The 23,001-nt window shown below is 39.1% G+C and overlaps 1 protein-coding gene across 3 annotated transcripts; it reads left to right on the top strand.

Moving 5' to 3' along the window:
• Positions 1–498: 498 nt before the first annotated feature.
• LOC309491428 (mixed lineage kinase domain-like protein) lies at positions 499–20,560 on the top strand. Of its 3 annotated transcripts, XR_014203108.1 has the most exons (11): positions 499–1,195; positions 1,307–1,423; positions 2,163–2,346; positions 3,348–3,448; positions 3,530–3,665; positions 3,780–3,864; positions 5,360–5,499; positions 5,583–5,632; positions 5,745–5,888; positions 17,632–17,745; positions 19,638–20,560. XR_014203108.1 is itself a non-coding variant. In XM_082190489.1 (10 exons), the coding sequence occupies exons 1-10, from the start codon at positions 748–750 to the stop codon at positions 11,919–11,921; spliced, it is 1,416 nt and encodes a 471-aa protein (XP_082046615.1). In that variant the 5' UTR covers positions 501–747; the 3' UTR covers positions 11,922–12,194. The 3 variants fall into 3 exon arrangements, 2 of the variants coding, with proteins under 2 accessions (XP_082046615.1, XP_082046614.1); XM_082190489.1 differs by lacking the exons at positions 17,632–17,745; positions 19,638–20,560 and adding an exon at positions 11,911–12,194 and having other exon boundaries at positions 501–1,195; XM_082190488.1 differs by lacking the exons at positions 17,632–17,745; positions 19,638–20,560 and adding an exon at positions 12,201–15,151 and having other exon boundaries at positions 511–1,195.
• Positions 20,561–23,001: the final 2,441 nt, after the last annotated feature.

The following is a 23,001-nucleotide window of genomic DNA, read 5'->3' as shown; positions in this document are numbered from 1 at the left end:
CATAGGTACTTTTCCCAGTGTTATCCAATAGTCTCACTGTGTGGTCAACAGTAGCAGTTGTCAAGTCTCCCTGCATAAAGCCCTGTCCTTTCTCCGCCCCAGCAGGTGTGGTGGGATTAGGCGGCTCACGCAGGGAGCTGGAAGGGGCAGCAATTGTAGTGTTTTGTTCTGACGTCTGTCGCCACAATTGCTGTTCCACTGCTGAACGGCCGGCACACACCGTCTCGGCTCCTCGGCACAAAGTTTGAAGTACGATCACACACGTACTTCCTTATATATCCGCTTCACGAGGCGCGTGAGGCAAATCTCGCACGCCATTGTGCATTGGCTCGTTTAGTTTACACTCCAAGGTGATTGGGCTCTCAGGTGAGATCCCAATTCGTCAGGTCAGTTCTGACGTAGCGTATCTGTTCCCTCCATTTGGGATAGTAACCTATATGTTCTATAAGGTATTTAGTATTAGTCACAGTTTTTTTTTTTTTTTTTTTTTTTCTCTTCCATTTTTGTTTAACAAATTGGTTGTGTTTAATTTTTACTGTTGACGTTATTGCAAATTTACGAGTTAAATAATCTGTACTGGATTTGTTTGCTTTAGAGCTTATTTTATATTTCAAAATAAAGCATCTTTCACAAATCAGTCAGTAAACAGTAGATTTACATTGTGACAACTTGACATCATGCTTCCGCCATCCAAGACACTTAACCTTAGAAATATTTATTTTTAAATTTATTTTATTTCCAGCTACGATGGACATCATAGAACCAATTCTGGCCATTGCAGAAAAACTGTACGCCCTGTGTGGGGAGGTCCAGGCCAACAAGAAGCGCTGCAAGCGTTTAGCCGACCGCGTGTCCACTCTGGCTAAGCTGGTGGAAGCTGTGAAGGTTCATGGCTTTGGGACTGAGCCTGAACAGGTTATAAATGGACTTAAACAACTTAAACTCACTCTGGAGTCAGCAGAGAGGGTGGTAAGGAAATACACTTCCTTCAGCTATATTAAACGTATCACGAAAGCGTATGAACTCGGCGAGGAGTTCAACGGCCTAAATGAAAGGCTGAACGATGCGGCTCAGTTACTTTCTCTAGCGCTTCAGGTCGAGCACCGAGGGAGTATAGAGAAAGTGTTTCAAGAAGCAACGAGGCGACGGGAAGATGAAGATGACAGGCAGAGTGACTCTCTGGAATTTCGGAATTGTAAGTTGTAGGCTACTTAAAGTTAATGTTGTATGGATTTGAATTGGATTGAAATGGCTACTTTGTAGGATACAACTACGTATTACATGGGATCAATTTTCCTTCTAATAGTGCTCCAGTCTTTAGTCCAGGAGAGCAACAAAATGAACACAACAGTTGATGCTGTGCAAAAGACAGTTGACCAAACGCAAAGAGATGTGCAGGGCATTAAAGACATCCTGGAGTCATGTAAGTACAAACAAGTTGGTCAATAAAACTATCCACAAAAAAGAAAGAAATGTATGCATGTATACACTGTATATCATGAATGATTAATTCATAAATATCAATTAAAGGGTAACTAAACCCCTGGTCAGAGCCTGACTCCACCCACTGGCAATATTTGAAAAATGCTGGAAAAGTAGGCAGAGCCCAGTGGAGAGGGGGCGTGCATCTGTGACGTATCTCTCTGCAGGCAAGGGCGTGGTTAGTTGGTACCCTCTGATGTCAGAGGGTACCAAAACTTCCAATAGGAAAATTCAACTGCAGTAGCCACTGTTCAACCTGAAGAGGGCAGCACTCAGACGTTTTTACACCATATTTTGTAAAATTAAAACACTTTAAACACAAATGTCAAAAAAACGACTTGAATCAATGAACAGCACTAATAAAGCCCCAGTCTTACAGATCATTAACTAAAAAAAGTTGGTTTAGGGTTTAGTTACCCTTTAAGAGTTGGACTACATGACATTTTACAACCTGAACTAAATTTTCTTGTCATAAAATATGTTTCAACATACTTACTGACCCAGACACACATAATTTTACATTTTGTTACTTTTGTTTGCATGTTGGTTGCACCACGTGAATTTGATTTGGGAGACAAAAAGTTTTTTTTTTTTTTTTTTTTTTGAATTTCAAGGCATTGTTGAATTAATATTTAGAATGGTTGCTAAACTGAACAGTTTTATTTGTCATTTGTTGGCAGTTAAAAAACCCTGCCTTCATCTGCAGGACATTAGAGAGATTAAACCAGAAGAGCTGACCTACAGTTTCCCTGCTAAACCACTTCTGAAGTGCAGCCATTCCGAACTATACAAAGGCATGTACAACAAGTTCACTGTGGCTATCAAGAGATACTCATGCCCGCTGAACACCATCCCCAGCCCCAGGTAGATGGTAATGGCAGACTCTGGTTATGGGAAACTGTTCCATAATAGTAATAAAATATATTTTGTGGTCAAATGTTATCATGTCATTACATTTTTATTATGAGTGAGACTAGTCTATAGGGGCTTTCGCACCGGAGGAACCTTTTCATTTTTCCTAGAACTATTGGCAGAAGTACCCGGATGTCGGTGTGTTCGCACCGCAGGAACTAGGAACTAGAATTTTAGTTCTAGGAACTCTTTTGGAGGAACTAATTTAGCTCCTACTTCAGAGTAAGGTCTAAACCAGCACTATAGGAAATATACGTGACGTTAGTGTACGCGGATTGGCCGAACACACGCGAAACACCAGCACCCGACATTTTTTTAAAAGATTTGTAAACACACAGATTATAGCCTATATATTTACTCCAGAAACTAACTCTACGGACATGGAAAACAGTGATAGATGTATAGCCTCTTAACCTTTACGCTGAGGAGAAAATTGAACGCAACTTTGCGTTCCAATTTTGCAACTTTGCTTTGTGGGGACCAAGCTAAACATGATCATTTATTTCTGCTCAGCTAGCAACACTAGACGTCAACCACACGGCATACGCCAATAACTTTTCATTTACTATCTACTTTCTATGTATAACAGTTCTATCTAATAACGTGTTAGACAGATCGGAAACTAATGAACACGGAGAATGCGAGCACTGTTTGTTTGCTCAGGCTCAGTCATTCTCAGCGCCGTCAAAATAAAGTTCTGCAGCGCTGTCAAAATAAAAGTCACAACAACAAGCGTGGCTTACGTCACTTCAGAGTTCCTACTGGCGATGAGAATGCAACCAGAAAAAGTTCCTGGGGGAACCATTAGTTCTCGGGGAACCACTCCGGTGGTTAGTTCCTAGAACTAAGTTCCTAGAACTATCCGGTGTGAAAGCCCCTTATATGGTTTCAATCATCATCTTGACTGATTAAAAAACTAAAATTTCTTTGTTGTATTTGTTCATTCTCTCCAGTGAGTTGAGGAGTCTCTTTAACAAGGAGGTGGAAACCATGAAGCGCTTTGAGTCACCAAATATCTTAAGAATGTTTGGTATCTGTGTCCAGGATGAGAATGGTATGCTAATCTAACTAAAACTTATTTTCAGAGATTGAACTTTTGAGTTAAACACATCTGATTGTTATTGTTTTCTTACAGGACCAAATCCAAGTTACTTGATAGTCATGGAATACTGTGAGAAGGGTAGTCTTCGACAAGTCCTGGACAGTAATAGCAATCTGCCCTGGGAAAGAAAGACTCAAATGTGTCTGGATGCAGCACAGGGGCTCTACAGGTACAAATCTAGTTAATTTATTCTCATTTATGTCTCTTGACTAAAAACAAAGTTCTTAAATACTATAATGAAGGAACTCAATCACATTACGTGGTTATCCTTTGCACAATACAGATTGCATCAGTCAGAAGAAAAGTTTAAAGTGCATGGTTCCATCAGCAGCTGCAGTTTTCTAGTGGCGGCTGGCTACAGAGTGAAGGTAATTTATTTTCTCTTTCACAATATTGCCATAATTTAACCACAACATGTTTTTGTTAAACATAACTCACATCCCACTTTAACCCTGGATTTAACCCAAGTCCGCCATTACCATCTAACTGGTTTGTCCCATAAGAATTGTCCCAAATAAAGGTCTGCATTGCAATATAGAATCTAGTGGCTCGGATCTCGCGTTTGCCGAGGCAGCGCGTAGATTACGGGTCTACTATGCAATAAATATTCTATGGCTGGGATCTCGCGTTGCTGAGGCAGTGCGTAGATTAAAGGTCTGCATTGCAATAAAGAATCTATAGTGGCTTGGATCTCACGTTTGCAGAGGCAGTGCGTAGATTACGGGTCTACTCTGCAATAAAGATTCTGTGTGGGTGCAAGGCATGCACAGTCAGCTCCTGAGGGTGTTGGCTGTGTTCATTGAGAAATATCTTGACGCACACAGCCGTGCATTTTCGGGTGTTTCAGCCTTGCGCCTGATGACTTTCTTCTCGAGAGATGAAAGCCAACTATATTGTCAACGACTTGAATCTCACGTTTGCCGAGGCAGCGCATAGATTACAGGTCTGCAATAAAAGGGACACACGCGATCTGTGAAATAATACTGTTTGGGTGCGACGAGGCATTCAAGTCAGCTCCTGAGGGTGCTGGCAGTGTTCATTGATAAATATCTCGGTGCGCATACATCCGTGCGCCGTCGGATGTTTCAGCCTCGCACCTGTTGACTTTCTTCTCAAGGGAGGGATGAAAGTCAAATATATTGTAACGGCTCGAATCTAATAGAGCATGTTCCTCCGCCGGACAGGGAGTCCGGGTTCTGTGGCCGCTACTTTATAGTTCCCAAGAAGGATGGAGGGTTGCGCCAATTTTAGATCTAAGGCATTTGAATCGGTCTCTGAGGAGATTCAGGTTCAAGATGCTCATTATTCCCATCATCGTGAGTCAGATCAAATCTGAGAATTGGTTTGTCACGATGGATCTAAGGGACGCATACTTCCATATCCATCCTTCCATCTCACAGGAGGTTCCTAAGGTTCGCTTTCAGGGGCGAAGCGTTCCAATATTGGGATCTTCCGTTTGGCCTAGCTCTCTCCCCTCGCACGTTTACCAACTGCACGTTTAGATTCCGTCACTCACAGTTGAAGAGTACCTATGATAAAAATTACAGACTTCTACATGCTTTGTAAGTGGGAAAACCTGCAAAATCGGCAGTGTATCAAATATTTGTTCTCCCCACTGTACATAAGAAAATATAATGTTATATTTTATAAGGATTCATCATATTTGGAGGTCTTGGGCATCAAAAAGTACAAAAAACTTCTTAGAGAACTTATAGAATTTTTTGACAGATATTTATTCAATCAAACTCTAAATGTGCTGGACACTTAACATAACCTAACCTAAACCTAAAGGGAATATTACTTGTTGGGGTTTCATCCTAATTTTTATGTTGTGTGTATTTGCTCATTTGTATGTTTCTAAAGTTGGGAGGTTTTGAGTTGGCAAGAACAGAAACTTCTCTTCAGAAGAATAAATCCAAAAAGAACAGTGCTTTCCATTACAGCTCTCCACAACAGCTTCAGAATATCAACCATCCTTACGACAAGGCATGTGAGATCTACAGGTACGGCACACTAACTCAAATATCAAATGTGTATCTTATTAAAATAAAGAATGACTGTTACTTACTGTACATGCTCTTTCTAGTTTTGGCATTGTCTTGTGGGAAATTACAACACGAGATGTTCCTTTTAAAGGTGTGTATCACCACTACAATTAATTTTGATAAAAAATAAACTCTTCTGTTTATCTTTTACATATTTGTGTTTCACTATACATTACTTAAATGTTCTGTGCCTGTGTTTTTAGACTGTTCTTCCCACAGTCAGATCTATCAAAAAGTGTGTGTAGAGAAGGTCATGGAGCCACTTCCTACAGATTGTCCCAAACAGTTAAAAGAGCTCATCAATGCATGCCGTTTATTTGAGCCCTTCCAAAGACCAACGGCAGGAGGTAAGACCCTATCACACAAATAAAGTTACATAAAACAAGTGGGCCATCACCTCATCCTTTAATTCTGTGATTAGTGATGCATAAGGTTACATGTAACTTTACATAAACAGACTTTTTGGTATACCAGCTTTCCCTATACCAGCAATGGCCTCGAGATCCACTTTCCTGGAGGCACAACGCAAGTGTTTTTTGCTAGTTTCAGCCCGACAGTTATAATTTTCACATCCTGCGCCACGTTGTTTAAATAGCAAATGCATTCGCGCCCATCTGTTCGCCCAATGGCGTGCTGGTCTGAAAACAAGGTGTGTTCAGGCTCATTGTTGGCGCTTTGCTATTATGAGACAACTGAAATAGACTGAGGCATTGACAAACAAAAACCTGGTCTAAAGTAATTGGCGCAGTATTATTATCTTTTTGTTATTAAAGGGCGCATTAGTAATATGCGCCTATAGGTGGGTGCACAATATGCGTACACTCTGCTTATTACACACACAGGGCAGACTTTTTACGTGCAGCATCACATAAAAATGGCAAATATAAAAATAAAAGGATTACAATATAAAAGATTACCATTGTGTACATAAAGATATGATGGAATCCGGCTAGTCCCGTAGATGATCTGCTTGGCCGCTTGAACCTTCCGCACAAGCAGATGGGTTTCCTCTCTAGAGAAGCATTCAGTCTTTCCGCATGCAAATTGCATTTGCATGTAAATAGCTGTAATGGATGACAGAACAGGATGTAATTGCAAAACGCTCTTTATTAATACTCAGCACACTGGTCAGAAACACAGAACACAGATGACCGCCAACACAGCTAGACAGGCGGGCGGACACAAACGCTGGGTGGAACGGTGACGCAGGGACCTCGGTGGACAACAGGTGATCCTCAATCCAAAGATGATCCCTCGTGATGGTGCTCAGGTCCCGTGAATAATCCCTCGTGAAGGTGCTCGGTGATTCAGTGCGGCGTGCAGGGAATCTGGAGACGACACGTCGACGACACAGGGAATCCAATCCACAGACACGAACACAGGAACAGGCACAGGAAACACACCGGGAAACCACAACGATCTGACAACATGAGACACCGGTTACTGAACATATAAAGGGACAAACAATTGAAACCAGCTGGCGATCAGTGACCATGCCCACAGACACACACACAACAGCACGTTAATTCATGAACCGTGACAAATAGCAATCCGCCATGGCGCGAGAGCAACTAGCTTTTAACGGGAATGGGAGATGAGACTCTGATTGGTTTATTGCACGTTGCGCCCAAAACACACCCATTAAGAGAATAGGGACAAGCCTTTTAGACCATGCGCCAGGCACACTGACCATTTTTCCCATCATTAAACTAGAAAAAGTGGATTCAGACTTGCACCATGCGCTTAGATCGTTAAAATAGGGCCCTTAGTGTTTGTCGGTTCTCGTTAATGATAGCGTCAGTGTATATGTGTATTTCTCCTGAATTTGTTATCAAAGCATGTCTCCTTGAAGTATTCCTCGTCGTGCGAGTTTATATACATCGTTATGTGACACCTGGTCTCATTGTTAATATGTAGGTATCAATACGTAACATTTTTAGGTGCAAAACATCATTTTTGTACCTTTGGATATATGCTAAAACGTATACATTACATTTAAATGCATTGACATTTAAACGTAAACATTATTACGCATTTACAGCTAAAAAACAGATAGATAGATCCCTTAACCCTACCCCCAAACCCAAACATAACCATTTTATAGAGAATAAAAAAAGAATATATAAAACGTACTGGACAGAAATGTGCAGGAAAATGACACTTTTAGGAACAATATAGCTGTAATGAGGTATGTTGTTCAGGGAAGAAGGAAGCAGGAACTGGTGAACGTTCAAACACTTAAAAATAAAATAAAATAAAAACACAAAACGGAAGAAAAGCAGCAACCCCTCATGGACGACTGCCACACACACATAAACAAAACACGTAAAATAGTCAAGGCCTGGTCCTCTCTCGTCCTCCTTTTATCCGTGAGAGATATAAGACCGGTGTGGCATACAGATGATGCTCATTAGCAATCATTATGTTTCCTGGTGTGCACTTATAATGTTAGTATGATTTTTACATCAAAATTCACATTTTATATTTAAAATTTTGAAATAAAAGCCATTTTTCCTAGCCTGATTTTAGCCTTCGTGTCTGCTGAGAGATTGGCTTACATCTTTGCATATGAAATAGCTAAGTATTACATAGGAACTCCCTCGAAAACTTTTCCCTCGAAAACGTTGGTTATAGTGTTATATTTAGATCTATTGCAATATAGATTGTGGCATGAATGGTTGCAATGATGAGCATTGTAGCTGATCACAGACGTTGATCGCATGAATGCAGTGATCGTCTCGTCATTGCAACTGGATTTCTGCACACTAAAGAATGGTTTCATCATAACTAACAGTGCAAACACGATGTGAATAAGAGATTTGTTGATTATAACGGGAGTTTTGGCGAAAGTCCAGATCAGAACAGAACTCACTGATAAACTCGCGCTGTTTGATTGATAGCTCCAGCGATTGTAAATGGAGCGTTCTGTGATCGCTTTCTATGTATAATTTAATCACAGTTTAAATAACAGATTATTTTCATCCTACTTAGAGAAACAATGTGAAGTTGACCGTTTAGTCACTGGTTTGATTTTCTCGTTATTTACCTACTACATGCGTGAATCAGTGGGCGGGGCTAGACAGGCAGTGATGTAGAAGCAGGCATTGATCTTCTTCTGCATAACTACCTTATTACGTAATAAAGTAGAACATTCCATAACCTATTGTTCTGGCAGACTGGCTTTCATATAAGACTAATGAGAAAGTTTTGAGGTCTGAAACTTACAAGATGTTTTAATAGTACATGACTTTATATATGTCAAAAGATCAATGGAATTTTGATTTCTCAGTTCTGGACCCCTTTAAACATACAACTCCCAAAACACGACATCGCAATCTGTTACGAAGCAGGTGAGAGCCAGTGAGCATTTTATATCACTGCCATCAACTGGATTTGACATTTGTGGTCTTTCATCCATCAATGGAGATGAAGATCGCTGAATAAAGAATTAAATTTGGGTCTATTCCTCACAATTATGGATTCTGAAGACGTGGTTTACAGCACACGAAAATAAATGTATTACTTTTGTGAATTTATGTTTTTGGCATATTTTATGGTTCTATTGTCAGTCTCAGCATAGGACTATACTGAGAAAACGCCTATTGTGTTCCACAGCAAAAAAAAATATATATATAATATATTCATGATAAACAATGGTTAAACAATTACAGAAATGCTATTCATTTTAACGTTTTAAAGTGTAGACTTTTTTAACATGTAATCTGTTAAAACGAGTTTGCAGCAGAAGTCACAGAGCGGAGCGAAATGTTATTTTATATCAAATTAAACTGCATTTAATAAATGTGATTGAAAACTATTTCATTTCTATACAACAATACAATAGAATCAAAATTGTAATGTTGCGATTTTAATATTGATATTAAATAAGGATTCATACACATTTGTGTCTAAAAGTTGTTCATAATAATTTACATTTTAGTAGAGCCCAACCGATAGGGATTTTTTGGGGCCGATTATATTGGGGAGTAAAAAAGCCCGATATCGATATATCGGCCAATATTATTTATGTATATATTATAATACAGCAGCAATATTATTTATGTGCATATTATAGTACAGTACCAGTCAAACATTTTGAACACAATTTCACATTCGTGTGTACAAACTTTTAACTGGTACTGTATATAGAATACAGTATACATAAGCAAAATACTGTATAAAATATATAAACAATTTTTTTGCAATGATCACTCAAATGTGGTGATCAAACACTTGTGTGACAAAGATATATAATGGAGGCAGGGTGAATGATAGAATGAGAATGATACATTTGAGCAGTATTGCATGTTCTGTTCTACAGTATATTATATTCTAAATACTGTTGCATAATCTTCACTAATGACTTTGTCTTTTTATTTAGAAAATAACTTATATCAATAAATATATCAAAAGTGTCACTGGCAAAACCTTGTTATCTTCTATTATTGGTCTTAATTCCTCTAGTCTCTAGTAGGCTACTCAGATCTTTTTACTAAAGTAAAAGTAATAATACCATATGAAAACATGTTTAATTACATATGTACAGTACTTTTACTTAAATACTATTTTAAATAGGCCTAAGTAAGTAGTCAGCAAAATGTACTAAATGTGAAACTACTCATTATGCAAAATGGCTCTATATAAAGTGTTATAATTATATAAATTATTGGAATATTACCTTATGTTGTAATGTAGCGTTATATGCAGAATGGGTTTACACTGTGTTGCCTGGATGCGGCAAAGTGCCCTTTACAAAGCAGAATGAGGCATCAGTTTACTGTCGCAGATTTGTTGCTCGCGTCGCGCCGCATCCAGTGTAGACAACATCACTGATTATAATAGATTTAATTGTCTTTTTTCGCATCGCGCCGCTCGCGTCCGGTGTCTTGTTCAGGCAGCAGAAAGAGTGGTATCTTAAAAGTAAGTTGCTTGTTACCAGTACAGTGGTGGCTTGAGTCTGTTGAATGGTGATTTAACGCTACGTTGTCACCTAGTTGGTGAGATGCTATGCTATAAAGTAGATAAACAATGACCCCGTCTTTTACTCTCACAACGTTTTCTACATTAGCTAGCTAGCCATGTTTCATACCTTGTCAGTGGAAGTGGAAGCTAATGTGCGCGCATCTTACACCGTGTCTGAAGAAAAGACCTCCTTACTGAAGTGAAAGGGTTGGTTGGTGTTACTACAGTCACCTGGGTCGCCATTAGCAAACAATGGAGCGCGCTCTGCTGGACAAACTACGTAGTTACACAATTTACAAGCATTTTATCCGCATTATATGTTCTGTAAAAAAAATAAAGTTCATATCGGCGGCATATCTGTGTCATTAACGCCGATACCGATATATCTGCGACAGGTTCATATCGGCCGATAAAATCGGCAGACCGATAAATTGGTCGGCCTCTACATTTTAGTACTGTCGATACGTCGATATTGCACGTTTCAGTGTGTATGAAAACATAAGTAAATGTCCATATGGTAGAACCACACTTTACATTTTTCATCATTTCATTAAGGTCCCATTGCATGAAAATTTCACTTTATGAGGTTTTAACCTTAATATGAGTTTCTCTAGCCTGCCTATGGTCCCCCAGTGGCTAGACGTTTTGATGGGTGTAAATCAAGCCCTGGGTATTTTTGAGAAAATGAAAGCTCAGACGGGCGAATCTAGAAATCTTCCCCTTATGTCGTCATAAGTGGAAAGGTTCCCTCCCCTTTCTCTTCTTTGCCCGCAAAAAGAATTTGGCCCGCCCATGAGAAAATGAGCTGCGCGAGCGCGATATTGGTTTTTCCTCGAGAGACATCATGGCTTGCAAACGAGCGAAGCATGGCAGTTGCTCAGTGTTTGAAGAAGTCTCACAGCAGACACGCCCCTTCAAACAGAGCGTTCAAATCAGAGGCTAAAATCAGGCTAGGAAATATGCCTTTTATTTCTAAATTATAACAACTTTTGATCTAAAAAACATACTAACATTATAAGGGCACCCCAAGAAACATTCTAAAATAATAAAATAATCCATGCAATGGGACCTTTAAGTAAATACACACCAATACTAGAACACATTGTCAGGATTACTAGAAAGGTACAGGCAAATGAGTCTGATCACAGTTATAGAGCTAAACAGGAAAGTGGATCTCAAGGGCCAGAGTTGCTCAGAAAGTGTTTTTCTGCAAACAACTTTAAAACTGCATATTGTTACTTTATTGAAAATTTTCTGTATTGCTCATTCTATAAGCAACTTAACAAAAAGAATATCTTGTTATATCCCTTTATCTGTGATATGGGCCATTAGTTTAGCAATTAGTTTGAATTACCAGATACAATTAAAATTGGCCCATTGAAAGTAAGATGATTGTGTTTGTTGCAGAGGGAGAATAAATCTGGACCAACTGAAACAAAACAGGGCAGTGAGCTGTTGAACATTCAATGTTTGACCCAAGACAGGGCACACATAATGGCTATAAATATTTATGATTATACTGTATACACAGAAATGCCAATTTACTCAAAAAGCACAAAACTGACATCATTATAAACAAGATTATTTAAATAGATAATGTGAATATGTGAAAAAGAACATACAAATTATAATTTTTGATGGTTACAACAGAAAATCTGAATTTTAAGAAAGCGTTATTTATGGTCTCTTTTTTTAAGTGTTGGTGGACATGCTCCTTAAAATGGTGGAAGAGGATTGATGGAGCACCTTTGCAACTCTAACCAAGCCTGCTGGCAAATTGTCCACATCAGATTCTAACGATACAATCTATTACCATCTACCTGGGGGGTATTTCCAGAAAGCAGGATCAACTTTACGTCACATAAACCCTGAACTCTTGGGGAATGCCGGTTCCAGAACACCTGTGAGGAATTCAATCAACGTCCTATTGGTAATCTAGAGTTAACTCATGCACATAAAGACATTATCTATGGATTGCTGATTTCAGGAGTCAGCATGGAATCGGAAGTTAAGAAACATTCTATACTTTTTTTTTTCTGTTTAAAGTCGACATGAAATGAAAATTCACTATTTCTATTTTATAAATACATATGTATCTTATTGTGAACGATTCATTCTTGCATGTTTCACTTTTTTTTTAACCTTGTAGCTTTCCTGGCCTTAAAACAAAGCCTTTGTTTTCTGTTTCTGTTTAAGAATTTTAGATTTACTGTAAATCTTTAAGAATGTTAAAATTGAAAAGTGGAAGAAGAATACTTGGTTTATTGAAGAAATTTAAACTATTAGAAGACCCGGATGTATATATTTTTTCCTCTTTTTTTTTCAATGGCAGCATCCGAAATTGCATACTTCCCTACTTAAGTAGGCAAAAAACAGTATGTGACAAAAGAAGTATGTCCGAATTCACAGTACTCATAAAAGAGTAGGCAAAAAGTACCCGGTTGACCTACTTTTTCCGAAGAGATTCTGAAGTGTACATACGATGGAGGATACTAGATCCTTTACTAGAGGATTTTGAATGCCAGTGAAAGCAAGGTAGCTGACGCTGGTATCACATGATAATGGCGGATGTAGTACGTCCGGATTACAATCATACATAGGGTTGGAAGGGTTACTTTTAAAATGTATTCTGTTACAGTTACAAATTACTTCATAAAAAAGGTATTCAGGAACGTAATCCAAGCATATGAAAGTAATGTAATCTGATTACTTTTGGATTCCTTCAAGGTCACACATGTAAATAAAGTTAAGTAAAAGCAATATTTACTCAATAGTCATGACTGGCAACAGAACCAGCTGTCATTTACAGATTTGTGGATCAGTTCTAACATCAACTGATCTGCTGTTAATATAAATCATCCACTCGCATCTCTGATTTTCTCTGATTTAGATATCCGCACCCGATCATCAAATTACAATTATTCTAATTCTCAGCGTTAAGCATAATAATATTGTAACATTTTACACTGAAGTAGGCTGATTTAAAGTTAACATTTAGCTATTTCAAGTTAACATTCTTCTTTGGCATTTCCTTAATAGCCTAAACACAGGCTTTTCTCCTTTCAAACGTAAATTGACAGTTTCAGTCACTGCAACTTCCTGAACACACACAAGAATTTAAATATGTTCATCCCGAGCAAAGGCTGGCTTTGAGTTTATTGTCATATACAATATACATATACCATATACAGTGCTTCTCAGCCGTTACATATCTCATACTCATCACCTGATTCAACAATTGGGGTGATTTTGTAGGGGAGTGAATCTGCATAGAAAATAATAAACAAATTACAAGCATAGATAAATACAATAGAAGAGATAAATACAATTGAAATAAGCGGTGATTTATAAATCAGAAATCTAACAGTATTCAGGAACAGAAATATAATAATCAATTGTAAATTAACGGTCTTCACTGTATAAATGAAATATAAGTTATATAATTAATAAATACAATTTATCTCTGTTAAAGCTACAAGTAATTTTCTCTTTCTCTTTTGTTGTTTGATCACCATTGGTGACACAAACAGCTGCGGATACATTAGGCTGTCCCTTTAAGACCAATGCATGGACCTAATACAAATGACACGCATCTGTTTTCTTTCTGTTTACAACACTGAATTCGGCATTCACGTGTTGTCTGCATGGCTCTGAGTGTGCACAGAAAACAACGCGTGAGTCCTCTTGCGCTTGATGCCTGACTCGACTTAAAAACATATGCAAATGATAAACTTTTACTCTATGATGATTAAACTTTGCAATTAATCCACGAATCACATGCGTTCCGAACCGGGGGACAGCTGGCTTGTACGGATCACGGATCAGCTACGACCCTTATAGGCCTACATGACATTGCACATCCTGCGTAGGCTACTATTGATCGTACTATCGCGGATGCGCACATCACAATATCAATGCTTAAATTATATATCGTGCAGCTCTAAGTGATGCACATTTGTTGTGTTTTACGGTGAAACGAGTTTTGTGTCTTTAATAAAATCAACACATTAATTATTTATCTCTCATCCACCCGCAATTAATTGGAATGTTATTTTTTTATTACTTGCCTGTCCGACCCATGAATTATCTGTAGTCTCCACGGATTCCGTGATCCTTGCATCACTACTGTCAATATAGCGTTACCCCGGATTTCCACCAACTGCGGAATGGCTGCGGATCGGCTCCACTGCATATCGGCTCCATGCTCCGCCGTCCCTCAATACCCACCAGGTCCGGATTTTTTGGCGGAATGGCTGCGGCCATGACTAACAGCTGAAGTCACGACTCACGAGGACCCACGAGATCTCGCGAATTTACGTATGATCGTGCGATATAAGTGCTGAATTGCTGCGGAGCTCTCCGGCATCCGGCAAAAATAGAAGCTCTGTGTATCTGCTCCGGAGGGCTGCGGATCGCCGGAGTCGGAACGCAGCCGTTCCGCAGTCATTGAAAATACACACATTGACTTTAATGGAAACCTATTGACTCCGCAGCCTTTATGAATTTATAGCCCAGTTTCTCTGATGTTCGAGTCTTTTTCCTACATGGATGTTTTGTTTGGTGCACTTATTCTGTACCTGGTTCTCTGTTCTTCATGTTTGAATTTTTTTTTTTTTTTTTTTTATCAATAAAACTCACTGAATTTGTATTCAGCTCCCCTTTGTTTTTGAGTTCAAAATATTCAAAGTACTTACTCGAGAGGATGCGGTTTCCGTCGCAGCCCCTGTATATTTGTTTTCTGTTTTCTTTTTAGAGTTGTGCTCTGTTATTTAGTAATTTTAGGTGATTTTGTATTGCCTTTTTGTAATTGTGTTTTCCAGCAAAAAAAAAAAAAAAAAAATCATGATGCTTCTTCGTTCTTCACTCCTACATCAGCGATGAACAAATAAGAAATGAGAAGCACCCTAAGATTGCTAGAGAGTGCAAGTGCAAGTCTGCAGCTAGACTCTATTGAATGAGCCAGTGAGTGATGCTCTGTCGCCATTTAGTGGCTGTTCTTGAAATTTCATGTTATTTTACTTTTACAGCTCTTACCAAAGCCATTCTGCAGATTGGCCAAGGTCGGCATAAATTATTACCTGCTATTTTGTGGAAGACAAGACCGAGTCCAAAAAAGTTGAACAGGACAGGAAAGTCTTATGCATGACATTATCAAGACAATCATTTTGGGTTATTATTTGTTGATCTAAAAGCAAAAAAAGTGTCACAACACCCAGGATTTTTAAGTATAGACATTCCCCTTGATATCATATAATCTTCTAATGAAAAGAAAACAGAATGATGGCATATGGTGATACCTCATAATAGCAACTCGGCATCTCGGAATAGGCATTTAAAAGAGAGGCAGATTATGGAGTGATATGACTCAGAAATTACATTGGGCAATGTTCAGAAGTCATTCAGCGAGATGTTCAGAAGAACGCAAGAGCTAAACTTCTACAAGCTCAATAACATCCACATCACACACAAAAAAGGAAAGGTAAGAAAAAAAGCCGGAAAACTTTGCCCATTAATTAGATGTGCAAGGCAAGCAGGCAAGTTTTCGGGTTGTTATGGACAATTAAAAATGTGAATATTCACGTTGCACTAGCGGTGGACTTTCAGCGAATTAAAAAATTTATTTTTTAAAGAGCCGTTTGTGAGTCAAAAGAGACGGCTCTTTTCAGTGAGCTGAGTCAAACGAGCCGGCTCACGAAAAAGAGCCGAAATGCCCATCACTAGTTATTAGGTGGCCAGTGTTTCACTTTCCCTCCAATATTATTATGTTCCCAGTAAGCACACATACGTCGCGGCGACGTATGTGTGCTTACTGGGAACATAATAAAGAGACCTGGACTCGGTCGACCAAAAGACCAGTGGCCGAGACCGAGACAAGTCCGAGTCCGAATACCAGCGAGTCCGAGACAAGTCCGAAACCATAGAAAAACGGTCTCGAGTCCGGACTCGAGTCCAAGACCGGACTCGAGTACCACAGCCCTAGTGTGTAATGTTGCTGTTTGAGCTTGAAAAAGCTCCAGTTCTTCTCTATATCAGTGTCAGTGTTTCTGAACTCCCTGAAACACCTCCATTGTAGTCTTGAGTTTCTTCCGGGAACGAACACGTCACAATATTCCTCATTATAATAATTCATACGCAGAATAAAGGGACGGGGCCTGGTTGAGTTAGTTAGTAGTGTGTTAAACTGGTGGTTATGGTAAGAGCGGGACATTTCCCATATACACTCGAAGCGCTCGACCAATCACAACACACTGATCCAGCCGACCAATCAGAGCACAGTGTGCTTTTCAGAAGGAGGGGCTTCATAGAGACAGGAACTAAACAGAGCGTTACTGACAGACTGGGAAGAGAGGAGCTGCAACAAAGTTGCGAATTTAACGTGCGCAAAATTGGAATATCGCAGAAAACACAAAACCGTTTCCATCCATTGCGCCAAAGTGAACAAAATCGTTACTTCCTGATAAACTGCCGCTAAATATCACTAAGAAAGATTGAATTTGGTGCAGAAGGAGAAGCCACTATATATAATAATTGGGTTTTTAATAAATTGCTTGCGGAGGCGGATACGTGTTTGGGAACGCAGTCGTGTAAGACAGTTCTGGAGGGAATTATACCAAACAACTTTGATGACAGACTTTTGCTCAGGCATTTCAGATTCTGTGCCACGAGATCGGCCCGCTGGCTAGTCCAGTTATGCCGTCCTGTCTCAAAGTCATGTGACTTTTTTGATGAAAGTAACCTTGACTCTTACTCTTTACAGAGCATGAAGTCTTTTGCTTCAGAGGCTGTTTGGAGGAAATCTGGCAGCAGCATTAAAGATGGCGTTTGGTTTAGTGTTGATGGCAAACCTTGTTTACCCCCCAAAAAAATTCAACCATTATGCTAAATTGATGCATGGATTGGACCATGCATCGAAAGGGGCTATGGTAACTCAATTAACAAATGTATAAGAAACTAAGGGGTTCACAACATTTGCTGAAAATTCAAGACCTTTTGGATATTGTTTGGAAGACCCCATTTTTGGGAATGGAAGAGGTTAAACAAAGAGTGCCATCTACCGAGTTGTGTGAACATGACATGTTGAACTATTGTTAAGAAATGTCTTCTCTCATATCTAGCATTTGTTTGCAGGTGAAAGCAGCTCAAGGAAAGGCAGCTGATACCTTACTGCACTGCACGATATCAAACCAGAAGATTCCGTGGTGATAAGGGATCTAAGGAGGAAGAGCTGGAAGGCAAAGAAGTTGTAGCGTAAATGCCTCTGGGTTAATGCGAATTAGCTCAAGAATATAGGGAATTTTGGCAATATTAATATTTATAACGCATGGTCATAATTCATAAATCGCATATGCATTTACTTTATCAATTATAGGAAATGCCTCGTTCTGTACTGTCTGATCATTACAGTTAAGAAGAAGTATTCCTGTCTACAAAACTCCAAGAGAGTTTGTCTTCTGGCCGCGAAGACAAAACCTCTTTGGGTTTATTAATAAAAACTATTCAAAGTAGTTTTATAATATAGAGCCTGTAGCTTTATAGATCTTTTGTTTCATTGACTTTATAAAAAGTGGGTTTTCAAACACAGAGCCAGTTAAAAGTATAAATGGGTTTATTAATAAAATGGCACACACTAGAGATTATATAAACTACAAACATAAACGTACGTAAAAATGCAAACAAACGAATAAACATTTAACCGAACAAAAACATGAAATGAAAGAAAGAAAGATATAGAGGGAAGATAGAGGGTAACTTAAATCACAGACCTAAGACCTAGACACCTGGAACAGCTTTTATAGGAATCAATATACTTGCGAGATGTGGTACTCTTTCAGTGTGATGCTGAAAAGGGGACGCGCGTGCGCGTGTCCGGCTGGTTTGCGTCTAGCTTCTTCTTCTGGGTCGTTTCGAAAAACGATGTAAAGGCTCACTTGAATTTAACGTTACCGGAAAAGTTCAGATTCGTCTCCCGGGATGGGAGAGGCTGGAAATCTTAGTTGCAAATACCGGCGGTTACGACTCGAACATGGGTTCGTTCGATGGAGAAGGCCAGGGCCTCCTTCAGATGTTCCTTGGAGCTGCGCCGGGGAAGAGGGTCCAGAGAAGTTGGATGAGTTGAGAGGAAGAGAAGAGATTTTGGACTTTTATCAGTGTCCCAGGTGCCGTCCCCTCCTTCGTGAAGGACGAATCAGCTGTCGAGATTTTTCGAGCGGGAAGATTCCTTTGTCCGGTTAGACACGCCCACTCGAATGAGTCATGATTGACTTTAACTGGAGAGGATTTTCTCCAGACATATGAACTTATAAAACAATGCGCATCACTGAATTCTGTTATAGGAATTCAACTCCGTTAGCTGGAGAGGATTACAAAGATATCAAAAATAGAATCTAGGCGTCGTAGCCATGCAACGATACATTATTATGCATTTGTATAGGCAATAGCAGTTCTATTAAGGTCACAAATAGGACATATGCTTTCCTATGGTTTACACACACCTCTTAACACACAAATTTATATATTTAGTACCTTTAGGAGTGACTTTATGGGTAAAAGTCCTTTTCTGTAGGGGGTTTCTGTTTCACAGTCCAGAGTGTGTTTGTATGTGTGTGTGTGTTGGAATGTTGCGACCCTGTTATCTCATGCATAGGGCTGGATAGCTCTGTGGTCAAATTTTATGACCTGCCAATGAGCTCGGGTTACGGGATGCGATTCTACTGGGAGAACATTCTTCAAAAATACATTTCAGATCCAAACACTCGAAGATCATAACTGTATGATCACAACAACATTAATCACGCATACCTACAGGAAATTCAGATACCAGTCTGAGTTACACACATTTTAAGTTAGACACAAAAGGATGTTGGTGTGTGTGTGTGTGTGTGTGTGTGTGTGTACGTGTGTGTGTGTTCTGGAATGTCACGAGTCTGTGAGGTTGTAAAAGTCACAGGGAGTCCAGAGCTGAAATGGGGGTTTTAGAGGGGATTCTAAGAAAACAGGGTTTCCTTATGTGACTCAAATGTCCCTCGGGGGAGCCACAAAGATGCAATTTTGACCGTTCAAGCAGACTTGGGGATCAGGATTTACTAATTTGAACAGCATGTGACCGCATGTCATAGTCATTGTCGTTACAAAGTGGCTGGGTCCGTTCCAAGTGCTGCTTGCAACTACGCACACAGCAGTGAAAGTAGCAGAGAGAGCCATGTGGGTCCACGCCAGCCCTTGCAGAAACGTTACACTCACAGAGCAAGGAGAGGGATCAGAGGAGTAACCATTCCCATAAACAACAGATGTCAGTGCCAGCCAAAGTCTGTTTCTCACATCGACTGCTGTTATCTGAAAACAAGAACAAGGATACCCTAGAGGAACATCTCTGAAGCAACCAGTGTACCGACTCGATCCTATTGTGCGAGGACAAGCATGGGTGGTAGTGAGACAGCAGACTCTGAGAATTAACCAAGAACTGGTGGACAGCGACTCAATCATTGCAGTCTGCTCAACTGGTGGTATAACTTTTCCGGATGGAAGAGGGGGCTAGAGAGGATATATAATTCTGACTGCACAGACAATACGAGGAAAAAGGAACTCTCAGTACAGCTGGAACACACCTGGACATGGACAACACTTTCTAAAGCTGCGATGTTCATCAAGCTAACTAAAATGGAGCAGGGGAGAACACCAACAGCAACTAAAACCATGTGTGGTGTACAAGTGCATGTAAGCAGGTCAGTATTAATAAACCAACCACTGGGGATGTGTCCATTTGTTCAACAAAACCAAAATTGAGAGTAGGATGGTCTGAATGCAGAATCAAAATTGATGTGAAAAAATGCCATCACCGTAAAATGTTCACGACCACTGGCATCCATTCCATCACCTTTACATGTCCCTTCGACAGACCAAGTGACACTTCAGCAGTTTGGGTATGTGGGGACAGGGCTTATTATGTTCTTCTGAAGAAGAGGTCAGGCTGCTGCTAACCAGTTTTGATGAATGTGGGCACATCAGTGTATTTGCCGGGGGAACAACTGCCGATGGTGAGACAAAAAAGAGACATCAACATTTTGCCAGGAACCCTGCCAAGCAGCCACAAAGGTTATGTACAGACGTTGTCTGACCCATAGACCACTCCAGGAGCTGACGTGGGGTGGTCAATCTTTTTAGGAGGAGGAACTACTGCAGTGCTGAGTAAGATCAATGGGTTGGTATGGACTGTGTTGGCAATAGCAAACAGCACTGAGAATGCTTTGACAATGATTAATGATGAAATAAAACAAATAAGAGATGTTGTTATACAGAATAGATTTGTGTTAGACATGCTGACTGCTGAGAAAGGATTGGTGTGTAAAATGTTGGGTACATCATGTTTTTACATTCCAGACTATAGTGACAGCATAATCAATATCATTGAGCACATGGGAATGGGTGTAAAAGAGCCACCCAGAAGCAGTGGCATAGACAGGGGAGGGGCCATGGTGGCACTGGCCCCTCCTGAAAACTGATTGGCCCCCCAATGTGCCCCAACCCTTCACTTGTCTGTCACTCAAAATTTCTAATTATATCTTTCGGCTTGCTTTTGAATAATTAACGGTTCGGCGATGCTTCTCAACAACCAGACTAGTCTAGTAGTTGTAGAACACAGATTAGTGAGCTTCAGTTTTCCAACAACAAAAAAAAGCACATGCTAAGTTGAGCTAATTTATATTCCCTTTTTTTAAATTAGCGAGTTGTTGCAGCACAGTGTTAGGACAGACCAAGTTCAATGTCATTACAATGCTCTGTGGCTGAATGAATGTAATACATTATTACACAATCAGGGTTTTCCTGTGTAGTGATTTTTTTCGGCCGATACGCTACTGATATTGCAAACTAGATGCTGAAGCAAATCATATTATGTTTATCTCACGTTCCACACTTCAAAAGCTGTAAATATCAGAGGTGGAGGTAAACTTGAGTTACGTGACTGCACCCCCCTGATCCCTAAACCCACCCCTAAACCTACCAATCTCCACCCCTTATATCTGGATCCAACTCCGCCCCCTGGATCTCATGTATTGCAGTGAGGTGCTACTGAATAAATGAAGAAAATTACTTGACTTTGAATTGAGAACGAATACTCTAAATTAATTCAGTGTCGTACCGCATGACTCGATAATGACTTTATAAGAATTGTAATTAAACTTTAAAAAGTTAATAAAAAATGATTGGTTTATATAAATGATTAGCTAATATACAAACTGCAAGCCACGGAAGCAGCGGCGCCGGCGCCTCTGATCAGAGTCTACGAGCTGCATGACGCTGTGCAAGCACAAAACAATACAGGAGTAGAGGAGAATCTACGAATATTGTTTGTTTGGATTTAAACACTTCGAAATGGACCATATTCATAAAAAGAATTTTGGTGTATGCACAATTTGTAACCCGGACATGGTATGTAATGGTCTCTTATGGATAATTTCTCATAATATCTAGATTATGAAGATATTTGATGTTGAGTTTTCTTGCTGTCTGAAACATAAAATAGTTTTTCTTCAAATATCTTGTAGTTTTGCAATGTTGTGTGGCACAATCTGGCTAATTTCTTGAATTTTGTGTCAAGCAAAGTGAAAAATATGAGTCTCAAATTAAGTGTGTAATGTATATGTTTTCTATGAAGATAGAACTCACAGAAGTTAGTGACAAAACGCCATGAGATCCAGAAACATTCTCAAATAAAAAACATAAATATAATTAGCAATGTAAATAAAATATTACTAAAATGTATTATAGCCTATATATAAATAAATAATACTAAAATAACACTGGACTAATTAAGCTATTCTAAACTGTTTTTATAAGATTAATTTAATTTGCATGTAGTTAAACTATACCCTTTTGAAAAAGTAGCTATACCTCTAACAGAAAGTATGGATATATGATAGTATACAATCATGCACAAGGCTAATTAGCCCTGGCATATTTAGATTTTGTCTTTTCATCAATGCAAATTTACTGCAAATGCTGCTATGCAAATTTAATAGGATGTGGATACAAGTTATTATTGTTGTATTTAATTATTAAAGTTATATTAATTAATTGTGTAGTTATTATATGAATAATATACTTATGCATTTGTATAAATTAGGCTTTTCTATTTATTTATTTTTGCCCAAGCATTTAAGGTTGTGAGGATTTCTGTAAAGTTTATATAACCTAATGTTGAGTTTTATTATTTTTAATAGAGTTGTACTCTATTCACAGATTGGATTCTTGTATTTATTACAGTTTTTCACTTCTGAAAAGTGAAAAGTTAATACAAATTGAATTTGACTGCTCTTATTTACAGCATTGAATAAATGCCATTAAAAGAAAATAAGCTATCACTGTTTATTGCGGATTTTAAAGTTTACTGAACTTTAAATGATTTGGATATCTACAGTTTTATATATAAACACAACATATATTGGCCCCTCTGTATTAATTGTGGCCCCTCTTGTGCCCCCCAGTTGAAAAAATCCTAGA

This window comes from Leuciscus leuciscus (genome assembly GCF_965113295.1).
Source record: "Leuciscus leuciscus genome assembly, contig: HAP1_SCAFFOLD_248, whole genome shotgun sequence".
Classification (NCBI taxonomy): Eukaryota; Metazoa; Chordata; class Actinopteri; order Cypriniformes; family Leuciscidae; genus Leuciscus; species Leuciscus leuciscus.
Note: the sequence above shows the minus strand (reverse complement) of the source record. Positions and strands in the feature narration are given on the sequence as shown.

Coding starts and splice junctions, on each gene's coding strand:
- LOC309491428 (XM_082190488.1), top strand. CDS start 748: ATGGACATCATAGAACCAATTCTGGCCATTGCAGAAAAACTGTACGCC. Junction 1,424..2,162: donor TAAAGACATCCTGGAGTCAT/GTAAGTACAAAC, acceptor ATTTGTTGGCAG/TTAAAAAACCCTGCCTTCAT. Junction 3,666..3,779: donor GCAGCACAGGGGCTCTACAG/GTACAAATCTAG, acceptor TGCACAATACAG/ATTGCATCAGTCAGAAGAAA.